The sequence below is a fragment of the Bos javanicus genome, chromosome 2 (genome assembly GCF_032452875.1).
Source record: "Bos javanicus breed banteng chromosome 2, ARS-OSU_banteng_1.0, whole genome shotgun sequence".
NCBI classification, from domain to species: Eukaryota; Metazoa; Chordata; class Mammalia; order Artiodactyla; family Bovidae; genus Bos; species Bos javanicus.
The window spans coordinates 124,868,374-124,890,030 of NC_083869.1; the positions used below are offsets into that span (position 1 = coordinate 124,868,374).

A 21,657-nucleotide genomic window follows, 5' to 3' on the forward strand; every position below is an offset into this window, starting at 1 on the left:
ATATGATGTTTTAATGTTATTCTTCATAAGTAAAATTTTAAAAGGTATTTCTAGAAAAATACTACATATACTTATAAAAAAGGATTCAAAAAATGGAAATTTTAGGATCAATGAAAGAGATATATTCTGGTAGATTGGATTTTTGCTGGCTGGCTAAAAATTGTTGCTGTTCAGTTGCTGGAAATGGCTAAAAACAGTGGTTAGCTATTCCATCTACAACAAAATCCAACCCTGACAAGATCAAATCTGAGTATTTTAACAACTGAATTGATAAAGTAAGTTACCTTTAGTGATTTAAGGGAAACATTTACCTGAAAAGGAAAGGACTTCTGGTACACACACTGTGATAATGGCATTTGGCATGGGAAAGACGCAAAATGTTCACTGGAGGGGTTACAATTCCCTTCATCAGTTATTGATGGAGGTCCTTCCTTAGTCCCAATACTCCTAATCAGTCCTTAGTCCTAATTCTATCATGCCTGTTAGTAGACACACCAATGTCTAAATACTGATTTCCAAATGTTTGTGTTTCATGGACCAACATTATTAAAAAGACATTCTCAATCAATCTCAGGTTGTTAATCTTTACATTTTAATTATTTTCAACTAAGGGTTTTTTGGCCATGCTGCATTGCTTTTGAGATCTTAGTTCCCTGACCAGGGATTGAACCCAGGTCCCCAGCAGTGGAAGCATGGAGCCCTAATCACTAGACCACAAGAGAATTCCCTCAACTAAGCCTCGATATTCAGTAAACCACTCATTAGCATAACCCTTTCATGAAAAAAAAAGGTCTTTTAACACCAAAGAATTAAGAAGATCCATAATTTCAGAATAAAGGATAAAGTTTTTTTTTTGGCCGTGCCCTGCAGTCTGTGGGATCTCAGTTCCTTGACCATGAATTGAACCCAGACCATAGCAGTGAAAGCCTGGAATCTTAACCATTAGGCCACCAGGGAACACCCTAAAGGATAGTTCTTTAAATCTATTTAACTTTAATAAAAACTCAGTGAACTATCCTATTTTTCTCCTTCAGCTGAGGACTGCTCATGGACTGCTGTCAATCCCTCAGTCACAGCGCCTATTGCTTTGGGCTGTTCACCTGAGGCCAGGAGCGGCCTCTATAGTTTGGCCCAGGGTACAGTACAGACAGCAGTGGTTCCTGATGTGTGGTTCCCATATACAGAGCATCAGCATCATCTGCGAACTCATCAGAAATGTAAATTCTCGGGCACTACCCCAGACTTACTGAATCAGAAACTCTACGGGCAGAGCCCAGCACTCTGTGTTTTAACAAGCCCTCCAGGTGACCACAATGAGAACTCCTATGTAAACAACAGTTTGAAAACACAAATGTACAGACAGAGGCCTGCACTCTAGAGTTGAAAGGCCTGTATTTGGTTTCTCTCTCTCACTAACTATAACCTTGAGCCAATCACAACTTCTTCACTTTCTTTTTGCCCTAACTATACACTAGATAAAACAGATAAAACTTCATATGGAGGTTTTGAAAACAAGTGTAGGAAAGTTCCTCGATCCTCAGAGATAAGTCAACATGGCACTATCCATCCAAGGCTGTGATAATAGTAATAACCTCCATCCTGTTTTTCTCAAGCTACTCCAACCTGTTATACTCACAATGAATTCTAAGCCTGTTTTTCAGGGTTCTAGTCACTCCACCTAATTTGGTTAATTAGCCATTTAATGAGCACACTTTTTATTTCTTCATTCAATCATTAACAAAAACTTTAAGCAGTACTAAAGCTAATATCATTTTTCTTGAGAAACTACTTTTTTCTTCTCCTCCCTTTCTTGAAAATTCCTCTAAATTTATATAAGGAAAACCAATCTAAATATAATTCCTGTACATATAAAAAACTTACTAAACCAATAAAAAGTTACTATCTTCCCTGCTTTAATTCTTCTACCACTCATTTTATTACGAGTAGCATCCTTAACTCTCCCAAGACAAAACGTGATTTTATCAAGATAGTTTAAGTAGCTTTGCAGTTCCCCATGAACATGCTATGTTAGATACTGAACCACAAGTTACACAGGCACCTCTACAATCACCACTTTATCTACTGGGTTTATGTTGAAGGAAGGCATGCATTGGCAGTTTAAAGTAGGTTAAAAAAACACAAAAAAACAAACCCTTTCACCATGTAGGTCAAACCCACGTCTGTTCGTATGTCTAGTCCACCAACTATAAACAGCAGTGCAGAAACAATGCTTTAGGAAAAATAAATATTAATCTCCTAAACCTTGAACCTAATTTCAGTGATATCTGACCCCACTGTTTCCATTCATAGCCATCTGTCTCATTTTCAAGACTTTTTTCTATACTGAGGGCATTCAAAGGGACAAGCTACGGAGAACTCTCTCACAGACCAAATCAATATTTGTACCAATTACCCAATAAAACTACCATCTAAAACCAAACCAAACCCCAAACTTTGGAAAGCTAAAGACTTACGTACCAATGACAGGGTTACTGTTTCTGTGAGTTGGTTTCGGGGGTGGAATAGGGGGCTGCTTGGCAGGGCCTGTGTGAGTAAGGCTCAGGGTAGCAGTGGTGTGAGTGCTGGCAGGAGCAGCGGGCAGAGTCCTGGGTGCTTGGGAAGGGGTCCCAGAGGAATGGACAGTTTTTGCTGGGTTCGTGGCAGCCATGGTAGCAGCAGGTGCTGTGGTGATGGCAGTGGTGCAGGCAGACGAGCTGGGTCTGGCCAAGCTGCCCGAGGAAGTGGCATCCTTTGCTTGCCCTTCATTTGCTTCGTGAGAAGAGGACAAGTGTCTTTTAGGGGGGAGTAAAGGCTGTTTGGGTATACTCTCGGGAACGAACTCTGCTTCAGAATGAGGCTGGCTTCCACTGGAGCCTGTGAAATAATAGATGGGATTTAAAAGGAAAGAGAGTCACAAGACAGGCTGAAAAAGGTAACACACCTACCGCTTATGGTCAACTCCATCTATTATTTAACGTACAGGTTGGTTTACAGACAAAGTTTCCCAACCTCATACACTTTAGGATATAACACTTTCTCAATCAGTAAGAGAGGCTCGTTATGATAGTGATTTTTCACACAAGAGCCAGGCAACTGGACACAGAGTCCCTTGGGTGAAGGAGGAGGGATGTTTAGCCTGAAAAAATCCCACAGACATCTGATATTTAATAGCCTCTTCCCAGTTGGCTCAGATGGTAAAGAATCTGCCAGCAATACGGGAGACCTGGGTTTGATCTCTGGGTCGGGAAGGTCCTCTGGAGAAGGAAATGGCAACCCACTCCAGTATTCTTGCCTGGAGAAATCCATGGACAGAGGAACCTGGCAGGCTACAGACCATGGGGTCGCAAAGAGTTTGACATGACTGAGCAACTAACACACCTCAGTCCTTGAGAATCACAAATTTAGGTATTTTGTAAATATAAGAATGAGGGGAGAAATTCTATTTCAAGCGGCAACTAGTTGAAGAATTGCTAGAGGGAAACAGAAGTCCCTCTGGATTTTACTTCTCCTCTGGCTCCTGCAATCCCCTGAGATAAATGAGAAGGACCAGTCCATGGCTCTTAAACTAAAAAACTCAGAGTTAATTACCTAGTCGCTTCTTCGGCTCCTCTTCTGGAACAGGCTTCCTAAGACTAGCTATTCTTTCCGACTCTTCCTCTACCTGGACTGGACTAGAAGATCTGGTGCTCCCTATGAGGGTGGTGTGGCCGTTCTTTAATGTGGCATGGCTCAACTTCCCTGGATCCTCACCACCTGCAAGGTCCAAAAGAAAGAGCAAACTGGTGGACTGGCGTCATCAGGGAGGGAGAAGAGTCAGCAATTTCTAACCTTTCTTATCCCCTTCATCCAGCCCTCTTTCTGTTTTATCTTATTATTGAGATCTAAATTATTTGGATTTACAGTAGCAATGAAAATAAGTAATTCCTCTCTCCAATAAACATTTGATTGTCTATTATGTGCTTTGCTACATGAATAAGACAGATTCCTTATACATAGGTAATCACTATGTTAAATGTTAAGAGCTATAATGAATAAAGTGCTACGGTAGGAATGAAGAAACAATTCTCCTGGGGGTGGCAATGGGGTTAGAAAAGCTTCACAGAAAGTGGTAGCTAAACTGGGTCTTAAAGGGGGAGCAGGAGCCTACCACTTGATGACAAGATAAGGAAAGACACGTAGGAAGAAAGAATAGCATGTATGAAGGTATGAGATTATTTGACATGTTTGGGAACTGACAATTAGTTTGGCCTGGGAAGAGAACAGATGCCCAGAAGAAAGCGTTAATAGGAATGAAAACACAAGCAAGAACAGAGAATGGAAAAGTAAGCAAGAGCCAGGCTATGAAGGGTACCAAACACCAGGTAAAGGAGTCTGGACTGAATCCTGTAGGTAACAGGAAGCCAAAGAATTCAAGTAGGAGAGAGATAAGATCTGCTCTGTCTTGTAGAAGATTAACTCTGAGAAGGATGAGAAGGATGCATTAGGCAGTGATTGGAACAGGAAAGCTAATAATGAGCAGAAGGCAGGTGAGAAATAGCAGAGGTGCCTGAGGGCATCAGGAGTAGACAGCAAGGGGGAGAACTGATAGATCAAAGGTAAACCTAACACACATGACGGATTCCTATAAGCTAAATGGCAGGATTGATCACCAGGCTGCAGGCTTTGGGATGACCACTCATCGCTATTACACTTGTAGGTTAAGAACTTTTCACGGAACAGTTAGACAAATGTTCCCAGTTACTGGTGAGGTTACCTAGACTCCTTTGGAGGAGAGAACTGAAAAACTGAGGTTAGAGTCTGAACTGTCTCACCTCCTAGGGTCATGGAAACTGGAACTAATTACTCTCTAGTTACTCTCTTTATTTTTCATAGGGAGATACTCCTTGTAGACTCCTGCACCCCAACCCAGCATTTCCTACTAAGAAATTAGATAGTATCATTCTTTACACAGTCTCAATAACAGGTGGAGCTTGGGTTAAAAGTAGTGAAAAAAAAGTCTAAGTCAAATGAGCACTGAATGAAAATGTACTTCTAAAGTGAAAGTATTCTGACAAGCATTTGTATTTTAAATTTTAAAACAGACGGGGCAAGATGACAACAGCTATGCAAATGTAGTAAGTTACTACTCATGTTAATATAGCTCAGCTTTAACAAAAAACAGGGTTTTCTAGAATGTAAAGCAATGAATCACTTCAAAGCCAACAAAGACCCCCACTTTAGAAAAACATGTAGTGAAAGTTTAAGACACATTATTAACTAGTTTCTACTCAGCACATACCAGCAAAAGTGATCAGTCATTTCTCAAGTTACTTAATCAGGATTGTCTACTTTGAAGTAAAATTTCTTCTATTTAATGCAAAGGGTCTGTGCTAAACGCTAATGGAGTAGAATAGAAATATTAATAGAATCTGGCCTGAACATCTATGAGTGCTTTGCAACCCCCAACTCAGAAAGTCCATGATATATTTTATAATATGGTCAAGTCAGAACCATAATCAAGCGAAAAGCCGTTTCTGAGTATGAAAAGAATTGCAAGGTTCAAATACTGCTTTTAACCTAAACTGGAGATCCATAAGCAGGCTGTAAGGCCCATCTCAGTTTCTTCTTACAGAGTAAATCTTAGGTCAGTTCTCTGGTTAGCATAGGTGCATCTTGTCCAATGGTTACAATTCCCTTGTCAATTATACCTTCAAGCTTGCTTCTAGGCTAAAAATAACTTGGACCAAAAGCCAGTAGGAAGCATATAGCAAAATTGACTGATTGAAGGTGAAAAACAAGAAGGAAGTAATGTATGGGGTTTGGTGAGTGAGAAAGAAAGGTGAGAGACAAGAGAGGGCATGGGGTAAGGAACAGCTATTATCAAAAAAGCAGCGGCCAAAGGTGCTGTAAAAGAGGCATTATAATTGTAGTTACCCACCTAAATACCTAGAAGATTTTGTGTCCTACTGTAAAAAACAAATAGACTCATGAAAAAACAAGTTATACATGCTCATTACTAACCATGCAGAAAATTTAGAAAAATAGAAAAAATCTTCTATACTCCCATTCTAACATCCAGAAATAACTAATGCTAATGATATTTTAGTATATTTCCTTCAAGTTTGTTTTCTCTGCTTAATTTTTATATAGTTGAGATAATAAATACATAATTTAATTAAAATTTGCAAGTAAGCAACACAATCACATGGTCCAAAGCCTAGAGTATAATATTCCATTGGTTTGGTTCCTTTCTCCCACCAACCAAAGAATATATTTTTAAAACTTTGCTTTCAGATTTGTCTTACGCAAAGTAGCTCTAATGAAGAGAAATGAAATGCAACCAGTGTATTACAGTCTTACTTTTCTGATAAGCTGCTTCATATAAGTCACATTGGAGAAAGTTCTGACATTATTAAGCCAGCAGTGAGTGTTGAAATACCAAAGCATGATCTTCATGACAGACTAACAAGAAAGATTAGGGTAGCAATATGGGCGTGGAGATGTAGTTGATAAAAAAAGAAAAGAAAATGACACAGTTCTACAGCTAGCACAAAGCTGAGGATGTACAAAGAGAAAGAGAATATGTTGGCCCCAAGGATCCTTCACCAACCACTAAATGGCAATTTCAGAGTTAAAGACCATAGCCAGATAAGGAAGGCACTTTGGAGGGAAGGTTGAAGGAAGTTTTTTTATTCCCCTCAGTAAGAAAATGGACTTTAATATAGAAAATAAGGAGGTAATTATTAGAAGAAATAAAATCATTTTGTTTACCCCTTAAGTTGAGATTCTTAAAAAAAAAAAAAAATCAATTACCCTCACTTTTTATGTTTTATTTAATATTTTTTCTTCATTAGATGTTTTCATTCCCACAAAAAATATATGCCCACTTATATGCAATAAAGGGGTGGGGAGTGGGAGGCACAAACTGTGGGGTATAAGATAGGCTCAAAGGTGTATTGTACAACAAGGGGAAAACAGCCAATATTTTGTAATAACTCTACATGGAAAGTAACCTTGAAGATTATATTCAAAAGGCTTTCTTTAAATAAATAAAATACAGATGGTATGGCATTGAATTTTATAGAAATATCTTAATCATTATTTAGTATTTGTCATTATCAAGTTTAACACCAGTAGAAAATGGTACAAATAGAAATGTAAATTTCAAAAACATATTACCAGGAAAACACCTGAGCGAGCATCATGGACATTAAGAAATATTATAAAATGTTTCTCCTTCCCCCACAAAGCAATCACTCTTCTAACTCTTATGATAATCCTTTCTTTGTGTTTTTATTATAGTTTAATCACACAATCATATATTTCCAAACACTGTTGTTTCTTTATACTTATAGAAATAATACAATATATATTCTTTCATGACTGACTTCAATTGCTCAGTATTACTGATGAAATTCACATTAAAGGAAGTAGGTATAGTTTGTATTGCCATATAATATTTCATTTTATCAATGTATATCCCAAGTTACTTATATATTTTACTACTGAGGACATTTGGGTTGTTTTCTAGTTTTGCTCTGTTAATAAACATTGCGGCTATGAGCATATTTATATATATCTCCTGATACACATGTATACATGTGTTTTTGTTCCGTATATACCAAAGACTGTACATAGGTTTACAGTCTTTGTAAACTGCCCACATTTAGCGCGGGCGGCTGCAACCGGCACCCTTAGCACGGCCGAGAGGAGCTACCCCACGTCTGCGGTCAGGGGCAGAAGCCGGGAGGGCCCCATGCCGGAGAGGAGGCAGCCAAGAGGAGCTACCCCACGTCCGAGGTCAGGGGCGGCAGCCGGGAGGAGCTACCCCACGTCTGAGCAGCCGAGAGGAGCTACCCCACCTCCGAGGCCAGGGGCGGCGGCCGAGAGGAGCAACCCCACCTCCAAAGAGCGGTGGCTGCCCAGGAGGGCCTAGAGGAGCTATTCCACGTTCAAGGTCAGAAGGGGCCGCCGTGAAGAGATAACCCACGTCCAAGGTAAGAGAAACCCAAGTAAGACGGTAGGTGTTGCAAGAGGGTATCAGAGGGCAGACACACTGAAACCATACTCACAAAAAACTAGTCAATCTAATCACACTAGGACCACAGCCTTGTCTAACTCAATGAAACTAAGCCATGCCCGTGGGACCACCCAAGACAGGTGGGTCATGGTGGAGAGGTCTGACAGAATGTGGTCCACTGGAGAAGGGAATGGCAAACCACTTCAGTATTCTTGCCTTGAGAACCCCATGAACAGTATGAAAAGGCAAAATGATAGGATACTGAAAGAGGAACTCCCCAGGTCAGTAGGTGCCCAATATGCTACTGGAGATCAGTGGAGAAATAACTCCAGAAAGAATGAAGGGATGGAGCCAAAGCAAAAAGAATACCCAGTTGTGGATATGACTGGTGATAGAAGTAAGGTCCGATGCTGTAAAGAGCAATATTGCATAGGAACCTGGAATGTCAGGTCCATGAATCAAAGCAAATTGGAAGTGGTCAAATAAGAGATGGCAAGAGTGAATGTCGACATTCTGCTGCCGTTGCTGCTGCTAAGTCGCTTCAGTCGTGTCTGACTCTGTGCGACCCCAGAGACAGGCTTCCCCATCCCTGGGATTCTCCAGGCAAGAACACTGGAGTGGGTTGCCATTTCCTTCTCCAATGCATGAAAGTGAAAAGTGAAAGTGAAGTCGCTCACTCGTGTCCCACTCTAGTGACCCCATGCACTGCAGCCCACCAGGCTCCTCCGTCCATGGGATTTTCCAGGCAAAAGGACTGGAGTGGGGTGCCATTGCCTTCTCCAGTCAACATTCTAGGAATCAGCAAACTAAAATGGACTGGAATGGGTGAATTTAACTCAGATGACCATTACATCTACTACTGCGGGCAGGAATCCCTCAGAAGAAATGGAGTGGCCATCATGGTCAACAAAAGAGTTTGAAATGCAGTACTTGGATGTAATCTCAAAAACGACAGAATGATATCTGTTCGTTTCCAAGGCAAACCATTTAATATCACAGTAATCCAAGTCTATGCCCCAACCAGTAACGCTGAAGAAGCTGAAGTTGAACAGTTCTATGAAGACCTACAAGACCTTTTAGAACTAACACCCAAAAAAGATGTCCTTTTCATTATAGGGGACTGGAATGCAAAAGTAGGAAGTCAAGAAACACCGTGAGTAACAGGCAAATTTGGCCTTAGAATACAGAATGAAGCAGGGCAAAGACTAATAGAGTTTTGCCAAGAAAATGCACTGGTCATAGCAAACACCCTCTTCCAACAACACAAAAGAAGACTCTACACATGGACATCACCAGACAGTCAACATCGAAATCAGACTGATTATATTCTTTGCAGCCAAAGATGGAGAAGCTCTATACAATCAACAAAAACAAGACCAGGAGCTGACTGTGGCTCAGATCATGAACTCCTTACTGCCAAATACAGACTTAAATTGAAGAAAGTAGGGAAAACCACTAGACCATTCAGGTATGACCTAAATCAAATCCCTTATGATTATACAGTGGAAGTGAGAAATAGATTTAAGGGACTAAATCTGATAGAGTGCCTGATGAACTATGGACTGAGGTTTGTGACATTGTACAGGAGACAGGGATGAAGACCATTCCCATGGAAAAAAAATGCAAAAAAGCAAAATGGCTGTCTAGGGAGGCCTTACCAATAGCTGTGAAAAGAAGAGAAGCGAAAAGCAAAGGAGAAAAGGAAAGATATAAGCATCTGAATACAGAGTTCCAAAGAATAACAAGAAGAGAACAGAAAGCCTTCCTCAGCGATCAATGCAAAGAAAGAGAAGAAAATAACAGAATGGGAAAGACTAGAGATCTCTTCAAGAAAATTAGAGATACCAAGGGGACATTTCATGCAAAGATGGGCTCAATAAAGGACAGAAATGGTATGGATCTAACAGAAGCAGAAGATATTAAGAAGAGATGGCAGGAAACACAGAAGAACTGTAAAAAAAGATCTTCACAACCCAGATAATCATGATGGTGTGATCACTGACCTAGAGCCAGACATCCTGGAATGTGAAGTCAAGTGGGCCTTAGAAAGCATCACTACAAACAAAGCTGGTGGAGGTGATGGAATTCCAGTTGAGCTATTCCAAATTCTGTAAGATGATGCTGTGAAAGTGCTGCACTCAATATGCCAGCACATTTGGAAAACTCAGCAGTGGCCACAGGACTGGAAAAGGTCAGTTTTCATTCCAATCCCAAAGAAAGGCAATGCCAAGGAATGCTCAAACTACTGCACAATTGCACTCATCTCACACACTAGTAAAGTAATGCTCAAAATTCTCCAAGCCAGGCTTCAGCAATATGTGAACCGTGAACTTCTAGTTGTACAAGCTGGTTTTAGAAAAGGCAGAGGAACCAGAGATCAAATTGCCAACAATCGCTGGATCATTGAAAAAGCAAGAGAATTCCAGAAGAACATCTATTTCTGCTTTATTGACTGTGCCAAAGCCTTTGACTGTGTGGATCACAATAAACTGTGGAAAATTCTGAAAGAGATGGGAATACCAGACCACCTGACCTGCCTCTTGAGAAATTTATATGCAGGTCAGGAAGCAACAGTTAGAACTGGACATGGAACAACAGACTGGTTCCAAATAGGAAAAGGAGTATGACAGGGCTGTATATTGTCACCCTGCTTATTTAGCTTCTATGCAGAGTACATCATGAGAAATGCTGGGCTGGAAGAAGCACAAGCTGGAATCAAGATTGCCGGGAAAAATATCAATAACCTCAGATATGCAGATGACACCACCCTTATGGCAGAAAGTGAAGAGGAACTAAAAAGCCTCTTGATGAAGGTGAAAGAGGAGTGAAAAAGTTGGCTTAAAACTCAACATTCAGAAAACTAAGATCATGGCTTCTGGTCCCATCACTTCATGGCAAATAGATGGGGAAACAGTAGAAACAGAGTCAGACTTTATTTTTGGGGGCTCCAAAATCACTGCAGATGGTGACTGTAGCCATGAAATTAAAAGACGCTTACTCCTTGGAAGGAAAGTTATGACCAACCTAGACAGTATATTGAAAAACAGAGACATTACTTTGCCAACAAAGGTCCGTCTAGTCAAGGCTATGGTTTTTCCAGTGGTCGTGTATGGATGTGAGAGTTGGACTGTGAAGAAAGCTGAGCGCCGAAGAATTGATGCTTTTGAACGGTGGTGTTGGAGAAGACTCTTGAGAGTCCCTTGGACTACAAGGAGATCCAACTAGTCCATTCTGAAGGAAATCTGCCCTGGGATTTCTTTGGAAGGAATGATGCTAAAGCTGAAACTCCAGTACTTTGGCCACCTCATGTGAAGAGTTGACTCACTGGAAGACTCTGATGCTGGGAGGGATTGGGGGCAGGAGGAGAAGGGGACGACAGAGGATGAGATGGCTGGACGGCATCACTGACTCATTGGACGTGAGTCTGAGTGAACTCTGGGAGTTGGTGATGGACAGGGAGGCCTGGCGTGCTGCAATTCATGGGGTCGCAAAGAGTCGGACACAACTGAGCGACTGAACTGAACTGAACTGAGCTTTCGTAGATTAGGTTAAACTATTTTTCAATGTGATTATTCCACTTTAACGCTTATAACAATAGTTGTATGTAAATTCCACATTTCATACCCTCATCAGTTCTTGTTCTTGGTCATTTGGTTAATTTTAGGTTTTCTAGTTTATGCGTAGAGCTTTTATTTTGGTTTTAATTTGCATCTCTTAATTATTAATGAAGTAAGAAACCCACCTTTTTCTGTTTATTGTGCATCTGTATGTACTCTTCAGTGAACTGTCTGTTCAGTGCTTTTGCCGACTTTCCTACTGATTGCCTTTTCTTTTTTAATCAAAGTTTTAAAAATATATATTCTAGATGATGAAAGTTTTTTAAAGTCCTCTCCCCTCTCAACAACAGCAATAATAAAGAAAATTCAAATACCTAGTCAGAACCAAAGACCAAGTGTACAGAGACAGGCATATGCTATTTGAGTGTATGCATACTCACCCTGCTCAGAATCTTCCAACAGAAGCCCTCTTTTAACCAGCTCTTCTCTCGGTTTTCGCATAGATATTTTTCTCTCTAAAACTAATATTAAATTAGAAAACAATACTCAGAAATGTGCAGACAAAAGCCAACACCTTAGGTAAAAGAATAAAGTGGTTCAATTTTCTATTCTTAGGAAAGAAAAGAATACAAAACCAACCTTCAAATTTTAAAACTTAATTTCTCTGGCATCCTGTGCTATTGGCAAAGTATCATTTCCAAAAGGAACTACACAAGTTCAGCTTTACTGCTCCCCCCTTTTTTTTCGCCACGCTATCAGGCTTATAGAACCTTAGTTTCCTGACCAAGGATTGAACTCTGGCCTTTGGTAGTGAGGGGGAGGAATCCTAACCACTGGACTGCCAGGGAATTCCTTCCTTTTTTTAGAATTATTTATTTGGCCAGGACAGGGCTTAGTTGCTCTGTGGCAAGTGGGATCTTAATTCCCCAACCAGGGATGGAACCCAAGTCCTCTGCATTCCAAAGTCCCTCCTTCCTTTTCTATGGAAATTTCAATAATGAGATACTTATGGACGAACTTTTTCTGGGAGGAAGTAGCCAAAATAGGAAAAAAGCAGCATCTTAGGGCTTCCCTGGTAGTCCAGTGGTTAAGAATCTGTCTGCCAATGCAGGAAACATGGGTTTGATTCCAGGTCTGGGAAGATCCCACACGCCACAAGGCAACCAAGTGCGTGTGCCGCCGCTACTGAGACCCAGCTCCGGAGCCTACGCTCCCCAACAGGAGAAGCCGCTGCAGCGAGAAGCCTGTGCACCGCAGCTGGAGAAAGCCAACAAATGGTGATGAAGACCCAGTGCGGCTAGAAAAAGAGAGCATTTTAGACCTGCTGTAGTTCAGGAGCTCCATTCACCACTCAACTGATAAACATTAATTCCATCAAAATACTTAGTGAGTGACCACTTGTTTTTTAATTCTAAAAGATTCAATTTCCTCTTCAAATAGGGGGTTATAGAAAATTGGGAAGAGAATGAAAAAGTTAGGTACTTCCAATGGGGAACTCTTTGACTCAGAACATATACATCAATTTTAACATCTCACCTTCTGATGTCTCTTTGAATTTATCACTTTTTTTTTTCCGCCATTTCCAGGGCTTGAAGATCTTGCCAAAGCCTGAGAACTTGCTCTTCCTTTTGGTAGGAGGCGTTATGTCTCCTGCTTCCACACAGTCCATGACCATGCCTAGGTCTGCAGTGGGCTGACCTATTTCTTCTGTTGCATGAGAGGGAGAGAGGGAAGAGAACAGCCAATTTATTATTTCAACATAATCTTGAAAATGTCCCTTCCCCTCTCTTCCTGTGGTAGTTGGAAAGGATCAGAGCAATGATGAATAATCATGCAGACAGACTCCATGGACACCAGACATCAAAATCCAGAACAGATAAATTACTAAGGGGAAAAAGAACCCAATGGAGCTGACACATCATTTTAGGACAAAAATTCAATGAGATGATCATAATCAGCTCAAATCTCTTAAAGGCACATGCACACACAAATGTGAATCTCTTCCCAATATGCATGAGATCTTGCCTCAACGTAGGCTTCTTGGCATGGGGGAAGGCCAGTTAACAATACTATCTCTTGTGTCACTGAAGCAGAGAATTCCATCGGTGAGTGAGTCACTTTCTCTGTTAAACACTGCCCTCTCCCTGCTCTCCTTTCTCAGGACATAAACAGTCAGGGAGGGGATAACAATTTCTTGTGTATGTTATCAGATTATTTTCTCCCTTTGCAAAAAAGACCTTAGGTCATTTGGGAGTACTGGAAGGGACTTGGGGGATGGGACAGGGGTGTTAGAGATGCTTCAAAACAAAGGAAAAATTTAAAGTAGAATGAGAGTTCAGTTTGCTTATCACAAGATTGCTTTAGGGACAAAACTGATTCTAAAGATTTGACAAGAAACATAACTGACATGATAAATGTGCAGGACTGAAATGAAAGGCCATGAGTCCCTCATAATGACCACACATGCAGGGTTTAGTGAGTGAGCTTTAGTGGCACAGAAAGAAGCAGCCAAGACTGGGCCAAGAATAATAATAATAATAAAAAGCAGGAAGGCAACAACAAAAAAAAAAGCAGGAAGGCAACACAATACAACTTTGCACTCCACCTACTGTCCCAGGGCTCTTTGGAGAAGTCTAGAGGAGAAGAAAAAAAAAAGAGTCATGTGGAATAACAATCCTGGAATTCAAGTGGGGCCTTTACTTTGTAGAAATACATCAAGTGCCACATACTATATAGTCACGTGTAATAAGTTAACATATTTATTGTAAATAACTTCACATTTGAAGCAAATAATGCATTTGGAGGTGGGGAGAAACAAAGGAGCATAATATAGGCACTAAAAAAACCTCTTAATAGATATTTTTTCACAAGAGAAAACACACAGTCAACAAGCATTATTTTTTTTTTAAGAAACACATGCCCAATTCAATCTTTTTTCAGTTGGTAGGTGATGAGTCTAGGGAAGTCTATTGGTAAAGATCAGATTTACACAATCATAATTAGAATGACTGCAGCGATGGCTGCTGATACATTATTTTGCCTAAAATGACAAGGGCAAAACAGGGGCCTGGTTTCTGAAGTGCAAGAGATGAAAAGGACACCACTGATGTCTTTACTTGAGGGCATCTTGGGTCTCGACTATTCTAATTCTTTACATGAAATGCAATAGAATATAACACTGGATCATATTTTTTCAAGGTTGGTTGCTCCTGTCCTGGGACAGACCACCAAGAGTAGCACTAGCGGGAACACGTGGTACTGCTTTTAAGAGTGAATGCTTTAACTAAGACAGTATTCTACCAATTATGGAATGTCAGTGAGACCTGAAGACACTGAAGAGCACTCATTATATAATATTTAACATATGTTCATGATAACACTTTCAGGAATGAAGCTAAGTAACATAAGCTGTTCTTTCTCAAATATTAGCCTTCCTTACTGAGGCAGGGATGGACTGAAACTTTAAATCTCTTGCTAACCCACCCAATGACTGAACTTCACTCAGTTCCAAAAGACACATAGGAAAATGCCTGTTTGGTTAAAAGTAATAGAGAAGATAATATAAAAAACCAAAAACCAAGCCAAGACAAACAAAAAACCCTCAAACTAACAATGCGAAAGTAAAAATTCTAAGTGCTATGTGATGCTTTTACAAAGAAAAATAGGCAAAAAACTTTATAGAAATCTTAGGCAGTAACAAAATCACAGAAAGTTGTTGTCTGTAAAGTCTTAAAATGAAAATACATCCAATCTAGCCTGCTTCCACTATCTTTTTGATACCTAACCACATTCTTGGCAAATAGATGGGGAAAAATGGAAACTGCAGATTTTATTTTCTTGGGTTCCAAAATCACTGCAGATGGTGACTGCAATCATGAAATGAAAAGATGCTTACTCCTTGGAAGAAAGGCTATGACAAACCTTAATAGCATATTAGAAAGCAGAGACATCACTTTGCGACAAAGGTCAGTATAGTCAAAGCTATGGTTTTTCCAGTAGTCATAATATGGGTGTGAGAGTTGGACCATAAAGAAGGCTGAGCATCAAAGAATTGATGCTTTTGAACTGTGGTGTTAGAGAACACTCTTGAGAGTCCCTTGGACAGCAAGGAGATCCAACCAGTCCATCCTAAAGGAAATCAACCCTGAATATTATTGGAAGGACTGATGCTGAAGCTCCAATACTTTGAACACCTGATGCGAAGAGTCAGCGCATTGGAAAAGATCCTGATGCTGGGAAAGATGGTACATGGGAAGAGAAGGAGGTGACAGAGGATGAGATGGTGGGATGGCATCACTGACTCAGCGGCCATGAGTTTGAGCAAACTCTAGGAGATAAAGGAAGACAGGGAAGCCTGGCGTGCTGCAGTCCACGGGGTCACAAAGAGTCGGACACAACAACTGGGCAAGAAATCGCCTTCTAAAGTAGGACTTAGTTTATCTGTTCTGCTGCTGCTGCTACTGCTAAGTCGCTTCAGTCATGTCCAACTCTACTGTGACCCCATAGATGGCAGCCCACCAGGCTCCCCCGTCCCTGGGATTCTCCAGGCAAGAACACTGGAGTGGGTTGCCATTTCCTTCTCCAATGCATGAAAGTGAAAAGTGAAAGGGAAGTCGCTCAGTCGTGTCCGACTCTTTGCGACCCCACAGACTGCAGCCCAGCAGGCTCCTCCGTCCATGGGATTCTCCAAGTAAGAGTACTGGAGTGGGGTGCCACTGCCCTCTCTGTTATGTGTTTTAGTTCTTCATTATATTGAACAACATGTATCCCCTTTTTCTTATACATTCAAAACAACAAAATCATGATATCCAATCAAACATATTTATGCCTGCTAGCGTATGAGCTCAAAATAAATTCCGTTTATATTAAGTCACAGTGTATCTGGAAAATACCAACAGCTTATGATAAAAAGGAATGCATCTGCCATCCAGTCACTGAATACAAAAAGCAAAGACAGCAGTTTTTTTCTTTGATGCTTTATGCAAATGTGCTTAATCTTCACATCCATAAAACTTTTAGAAGTGGGTATGCCTCTTGCATCATGAAGTGAGGCTCAGCCACACCCAGTCCTAACCTGGTTGTTATTATCCCCAATTTATTCATATTCTCACATTCTCCTTTCCGTATTTTCATATTCTCCCTTCTCTCCTCCTCACTTTCATGACAAACAGAACATTATTTCCGTGACTCCCAAAGCTGTTCAAATACTTGGAATCAGTTCAGTTGCCTTTTCAAAACATAGAATCTGCAGGAGGTGGGCCCTAGAAATCTGTTTTCAAAAAATTCCCCAGGTGATTCTTATGGTCAGTCAGGTTGCTAAATTCAAATCCAGATACTATCTGGAAAGCTTTTGCATGTTAAGAGACAGAGGCAGACACTATTTGCACGTAACCTAATTCTTTGTTGAAGAAAAATAAACCAGAAAATCATGGCACCATTCCAGAGTTTCCGACTCAGGTAAATTATTCCTACAGAAGAATTGGGAGGATCTCCCCTGTGAGTTTCCTAGACTCAGACAGAATTTAAATTATAAAAAAATAAAAAGTTTACATTAATTTTTTCCCTAGATTTTAAAGAGAATTAGTTATTTATTATTAATTTTTTTAGCGTCTAGCCACTTACTATTGTTTTTTTTCCTTTTTCTTCTCTAGATTTATAACATACTATGTTCCACGTGTACTTGGGAATATAGTGTATTAGTGTATCAGTGAGTGAGTGTAGTGGTCTATATAAGCCAGTTATGTCAGGTTGGTCTATCATGGTATACAAATCATTAATAAGTATTCCTTTTGATACGTTGTCAGCTTGTTCTATCAGTTACTGAGAGAGGCATGTTGTTATTTCTACCTATGAAAGTGGATCTGTCTCTTTACTTCTATTAATTCTTGCTTTATATACTTTAAAGCTGTATCTTGCTGTTGAATTGACCCTTTTATCATTATGAAATTCTCTACACTGCTCTAATAACATCCTTGCTTTGTTTTTCTCTCTAGTTTGAAACTGCTGTCTTTTAGAATGCTTTTACACACAGCTGGAGGTTAGAGGTCTACCATTTTGCTGTTTATTTTCCATTTGCCTCATTTGTTCTGTGCATCCTTGACTTGCAGTCTACATTTAAGTTAGTACTTTCACAACATATAAAACAATGCAAGAACTTTACATTTCAACTCCATTACTCGTGTTGTCATATTTTACTTATACATACATATAACAATAAACCACAGAACACATTACTGTGGTTTTAACAAATACTATTCTTTTGTATTTCCTGCATACTTGCTTTCAGATATTCTTCATTTCTTCCTGCAATTCTCCGCTTCCAAGTAGAATAATTTTATTCTATTTATTTTGAAGGATATTTTCACTGGGTATAGTAGTTTCAGTTGGGGATTCAGTTTTTACATTTATTTCAGGACTTTATACATATAATTTCATTGGTTTTCTCTCCCCCCTCCCTCCCCACCATTGGACTACTTTTTGTTGTATGTTTCATTCTTTGGATACTTTCTATCAAAATGTATAAAGGGTACAAATAGTAAAGCTAGGTATCTTATTAGAGCTTCCTTATAAACTAATTTGAGCTTCCCAGGTGGCTCAGTGGTAAAGAATCCGCCTGCTAATGCAGGAGATGCAGGAGACTTTGGTTCGATCCTTGGGTTGGGAAGATCCCCTGGAGGAGAAAATGGCAGCCCACTCCAGTACTGCTGCTGGGATAATCTCATAGACAGAGGAGGCTGGTGGACTACGGTCCATAGGGTTGCAAGGAATCAGACACAACTGAGAGATTTAGCACATAAACTAATTTGCCACCCACTTACAATGACTTCAAATTTCAGCAGGTACTTTATCAGTCCTTTGTTCATTTCTGTTAGAAGTCATTACTTTGGCAGCATTATTTACAATAGCCAGGACATGGAAGCAACCTAGATGTCCCTCAACAGATGTATGGATAAAGAAAAACAAGAATGGATAAAGAAAAACAAATATCGTATATTAATGTGTATATATGGAATCTAGAAAAATGGTACTGATGTACTATCTGCAGAGAAGGAATTAAGATGTACACATAGAGAACAGATTTGTGGACAGAGAAGAAGGTGGGACGAACTGAGAAGGTCACATTGACACATATAAGACTCCTGAGAGTCCCTTGGACTGCAAGGGGATCCAACCAGTCCATTCTGAAGGAGATCAGCCCTGGGATTTCTTTGGAAGGAATGATGCTAAAGCTGAAACTCCAGTACTTTGGCCACTTCATGCGAAGAGTTGACTCATTGGAAAAGACTCTGATGCTGGGAGGGATTGGGTCAAGAAGAGAAGGGGACGACAAAGGATGAGATGGCTGGATGGCATCACTGACTCGATGGACATGAGTCTGAGTGAATTCCAGGAGTTGGTGATGGACAGGGAGGCCTGGCGTGCTTCGATTCATGGGCTCGCAAAGAGTCGGACACGACTGAGCGACTGATCTGATCTGATGTAAAACAGATGGCTGGGGAAAGTTGCTATATAACCCAGGGAAACCAGCCTGGTGCTCTGTGATGACCTAGAGGGGTGGGATGGTTGGAAGAGAGGGAGGTTCAAGAGGGAGGGAATATATATATAACTGATTTGCATTAGTTTTATGGCAAAAACCAACACAACATTGTAAAGCAATTTTCCTCCAATTAAAAAATAAATTAAAAAAAAATAAATTTAAAAAATGAACTTATTCCTTCATACTTAAATTGGATACAGCAATTTTTATGATTTAGATCATTATTGTACACTATTTTTACACTGGATTATAGATTTTTCTTTCTTATTTATGAATCATATCCTGTATCTGGAGTCTTTCTTCACTGACGTTGTGCATCTTATTTCTTTACATCTTGTTTCAGGACTTTCCTGGCAATCCAGTAGTTAAGACTCTGTGCTTCCAGGGAAGGGGCCATGGTTAGGCAATGGCACCCCACTCCAGTACTTTTGCCTAGAAAATCCCATGGATGGAGGAGCCTGGTAGGCTGCAGTCCATGGGGTCGCTAGAGTCGGACATGACTGAGCGACTTCACTTTCACTTTTCACTTTCATGCACTGGAGAAGGAAATGGCAAGCCACTCCAGTGTTCTTGCCTGGAGAATCCCAGGGACGGGGAAGCCTGGTGGGCTGCCGTTTATGGGGTCGCACAGAGTCGGACACGACTGAAGCGACTTAGCAGCAGCCGCAGCAGGGGAACTAAGATCCCATGTGCCACTGTGGCACAGCTGGAAAAAAAAGATTCTGCTTCAAGTTGAAACAGATTCTTCATGTTGTTGATAAGACACGTGGGAGAGAGAACTCTGAAGTCACACTCTTAGGCATTTCTAGAGGAGACTAGTTTGAGAGTGCTCTAGAAACTCAACTTTTAGCCATTATTCAAAAGTAACACCTATAACTGATTAAAATGAAGTGTTGATAAAGTTATTCCCATGTACTCTTTGCTTAGGTGCCTGCTGAAAGAAATAAATTCTGAATCAAGGGAGTGTTCTCATGCATGAAAGATTTCAGAAAAAGAAGAAAGAGAAGCAGATTAATCATTCTTAATGAAAAGGGAAAGGGGTAAATCATCTCTTTTACCCCAGAATCAACTATACTGACAACAGAGGGAATTCACAAAAACTTGATTCCATCAAATGTCCTACATATGAAGAGTAGGATCTTTAAGTAATTAAATGGTAGTAAGAGGTAGCCCAGAGAAGGCAATGTCACCCCCACTCCAGTACTCTTGCCTGGAAAATTCCATGGATGGAGGAGCCTGGTGGGCTGCAGTCCATGGGGTTGCTAAAAGTTGGACACAACTGAGCGACTTCACTTTCATGCATTGGAGAAGGAAATGACAACCCATTCCAGTGTTCTTGCCTTGAGAATTCCAGGGACGGGGAAGCCTGGTGGGCTGCCATATATGGGGTCGCACAGAGTTGGACACGACTGAAGCGACTTAGCAGCAGCAGCAGCAGCAGCAAGAAGTAGCCAGTCAAGCCTTCCCTACTTACATTCAAGAATATTTCCAAGAAGGGCAAGTAGCTGACTGAAAGTAGACTTATAATAACATTCTTTGGAAAGACCTACTCAGCCATCTGCCTAAATCCAACTTTGAAGAGTATGAAACAGGTATTAGCCTCCCATTATCAAACTCCATTTGGGCATATATTCTTCTTTAAAAAAACCCCCAAAACTAACAAAGTTTTATTTAGAACTAGGGGGGCAAGGATCAAAAAGCTTAAGTTCTCATTAACATTCAAACAAAAATCTAGTAGACTCAGCTTTGGAAGGTGGAAGCTGCCTAAAGATATTATTTCTGACAGTCTTATTTAGAGTGGTATATAATTGTGAATATCTTAATGTATAACAATGGGTATATAAATAAACTGAAAATTTTATATAAAACAATATATAATTATTAAAACTAGGTTTCTAGAGTAATAATTCAAGGTTAAAAACAGGGTATATATTTATTTACATTTACATTATTTACACATTACATTATCTAAACTATACTACACATTAAAAAGGAGAATGGAAGGAACTAGTCTAAAATGTAAACATAATTTGATGGTAGGATTATGGGATATTTGCTTTTCTCCTTTCTAGCTTCTTATATTTTGTGTGTGTGTGTTTTTCCTTTACAATGAACATGGATGGCTTTTATAATTGGAACAAAAACAAATTCACTTTGAAAGTGGGAGCCCATAACAGTTAATAAAGTCCAGCATATACATAAATACACAATGGAAAACAACTCTTCCTAAACATTAGGTTCCTATAAAAATGAATTGTTTCCCACATAAAAATCACAGTCCGAAGTATTAACCAAATTAAACCATTCAAGGCCATTTTCTTTGGTATCTGGAATAGTGATACATGAAGCTAGAGAACAAAGTTAATGGTAATCTAAATTCACCAGGTGTAAGCTTTTCAGCTGTGGAATGAAGGGTTTTAAAGTATGCACAAATCCTTGATAGGGGTGGCTGATTAGATGTAATTGAAGCCACTAATCTCTGTAGCATTCTTGAATCCATTAAAACTGTTCAGGTTTCTTACTATGAATTTTTGTCTGACATGAAGAAAATTCAATTGCACCAC

The 21,657-nt window shown here is 40.0% G+C and overlaps 1 protein-coding gene across 12 annotated transcripts in view; it reads right to left on the reverse strand.

Moving 5' to 3' along the window:
- Positions 1-21,657, reverse strand: part of PHACTR4 (phosphatase and actin regulator 4) — a 109,476-nt gene that overhangs the window by 21,846 nt on the left and 65,973 nt on the right. For 5 of the 12 annotated variants that reach the window (XM_061390804.1, XM_061390823.1, XM_061390771.1 and 2 more), the window contains 5 exons: positions 14,166-14,189; positions 13,093-13,263; positions 11,997-12,077; positions 3,589-3,753; positions 2,479-2,874 (listed from right to left, as the gene is read on the reverse strand). In XM_061390804.1, the coding sequence (XP_061246788.1) occupies positions 2,479-2,874; positions 3,589-3,753; positions 11,997-12,077; positions 13,093-13,263; positions 14,166-14,189 (837 nt within the window). Of the gene's footprint in view, positions 1-2,478; positions 2,875-3,588; positions 3,754-11,996; positions 12,078-13,092; positions 13,264-14,161; positions 14,190-21,657 lie in introns of all 12 variants that reach the window. The other 7 variants (XM_061390850.1, XM_061390780.1, XM_061390832.1 and 4 more) reach the window with 2 other exon arrangements.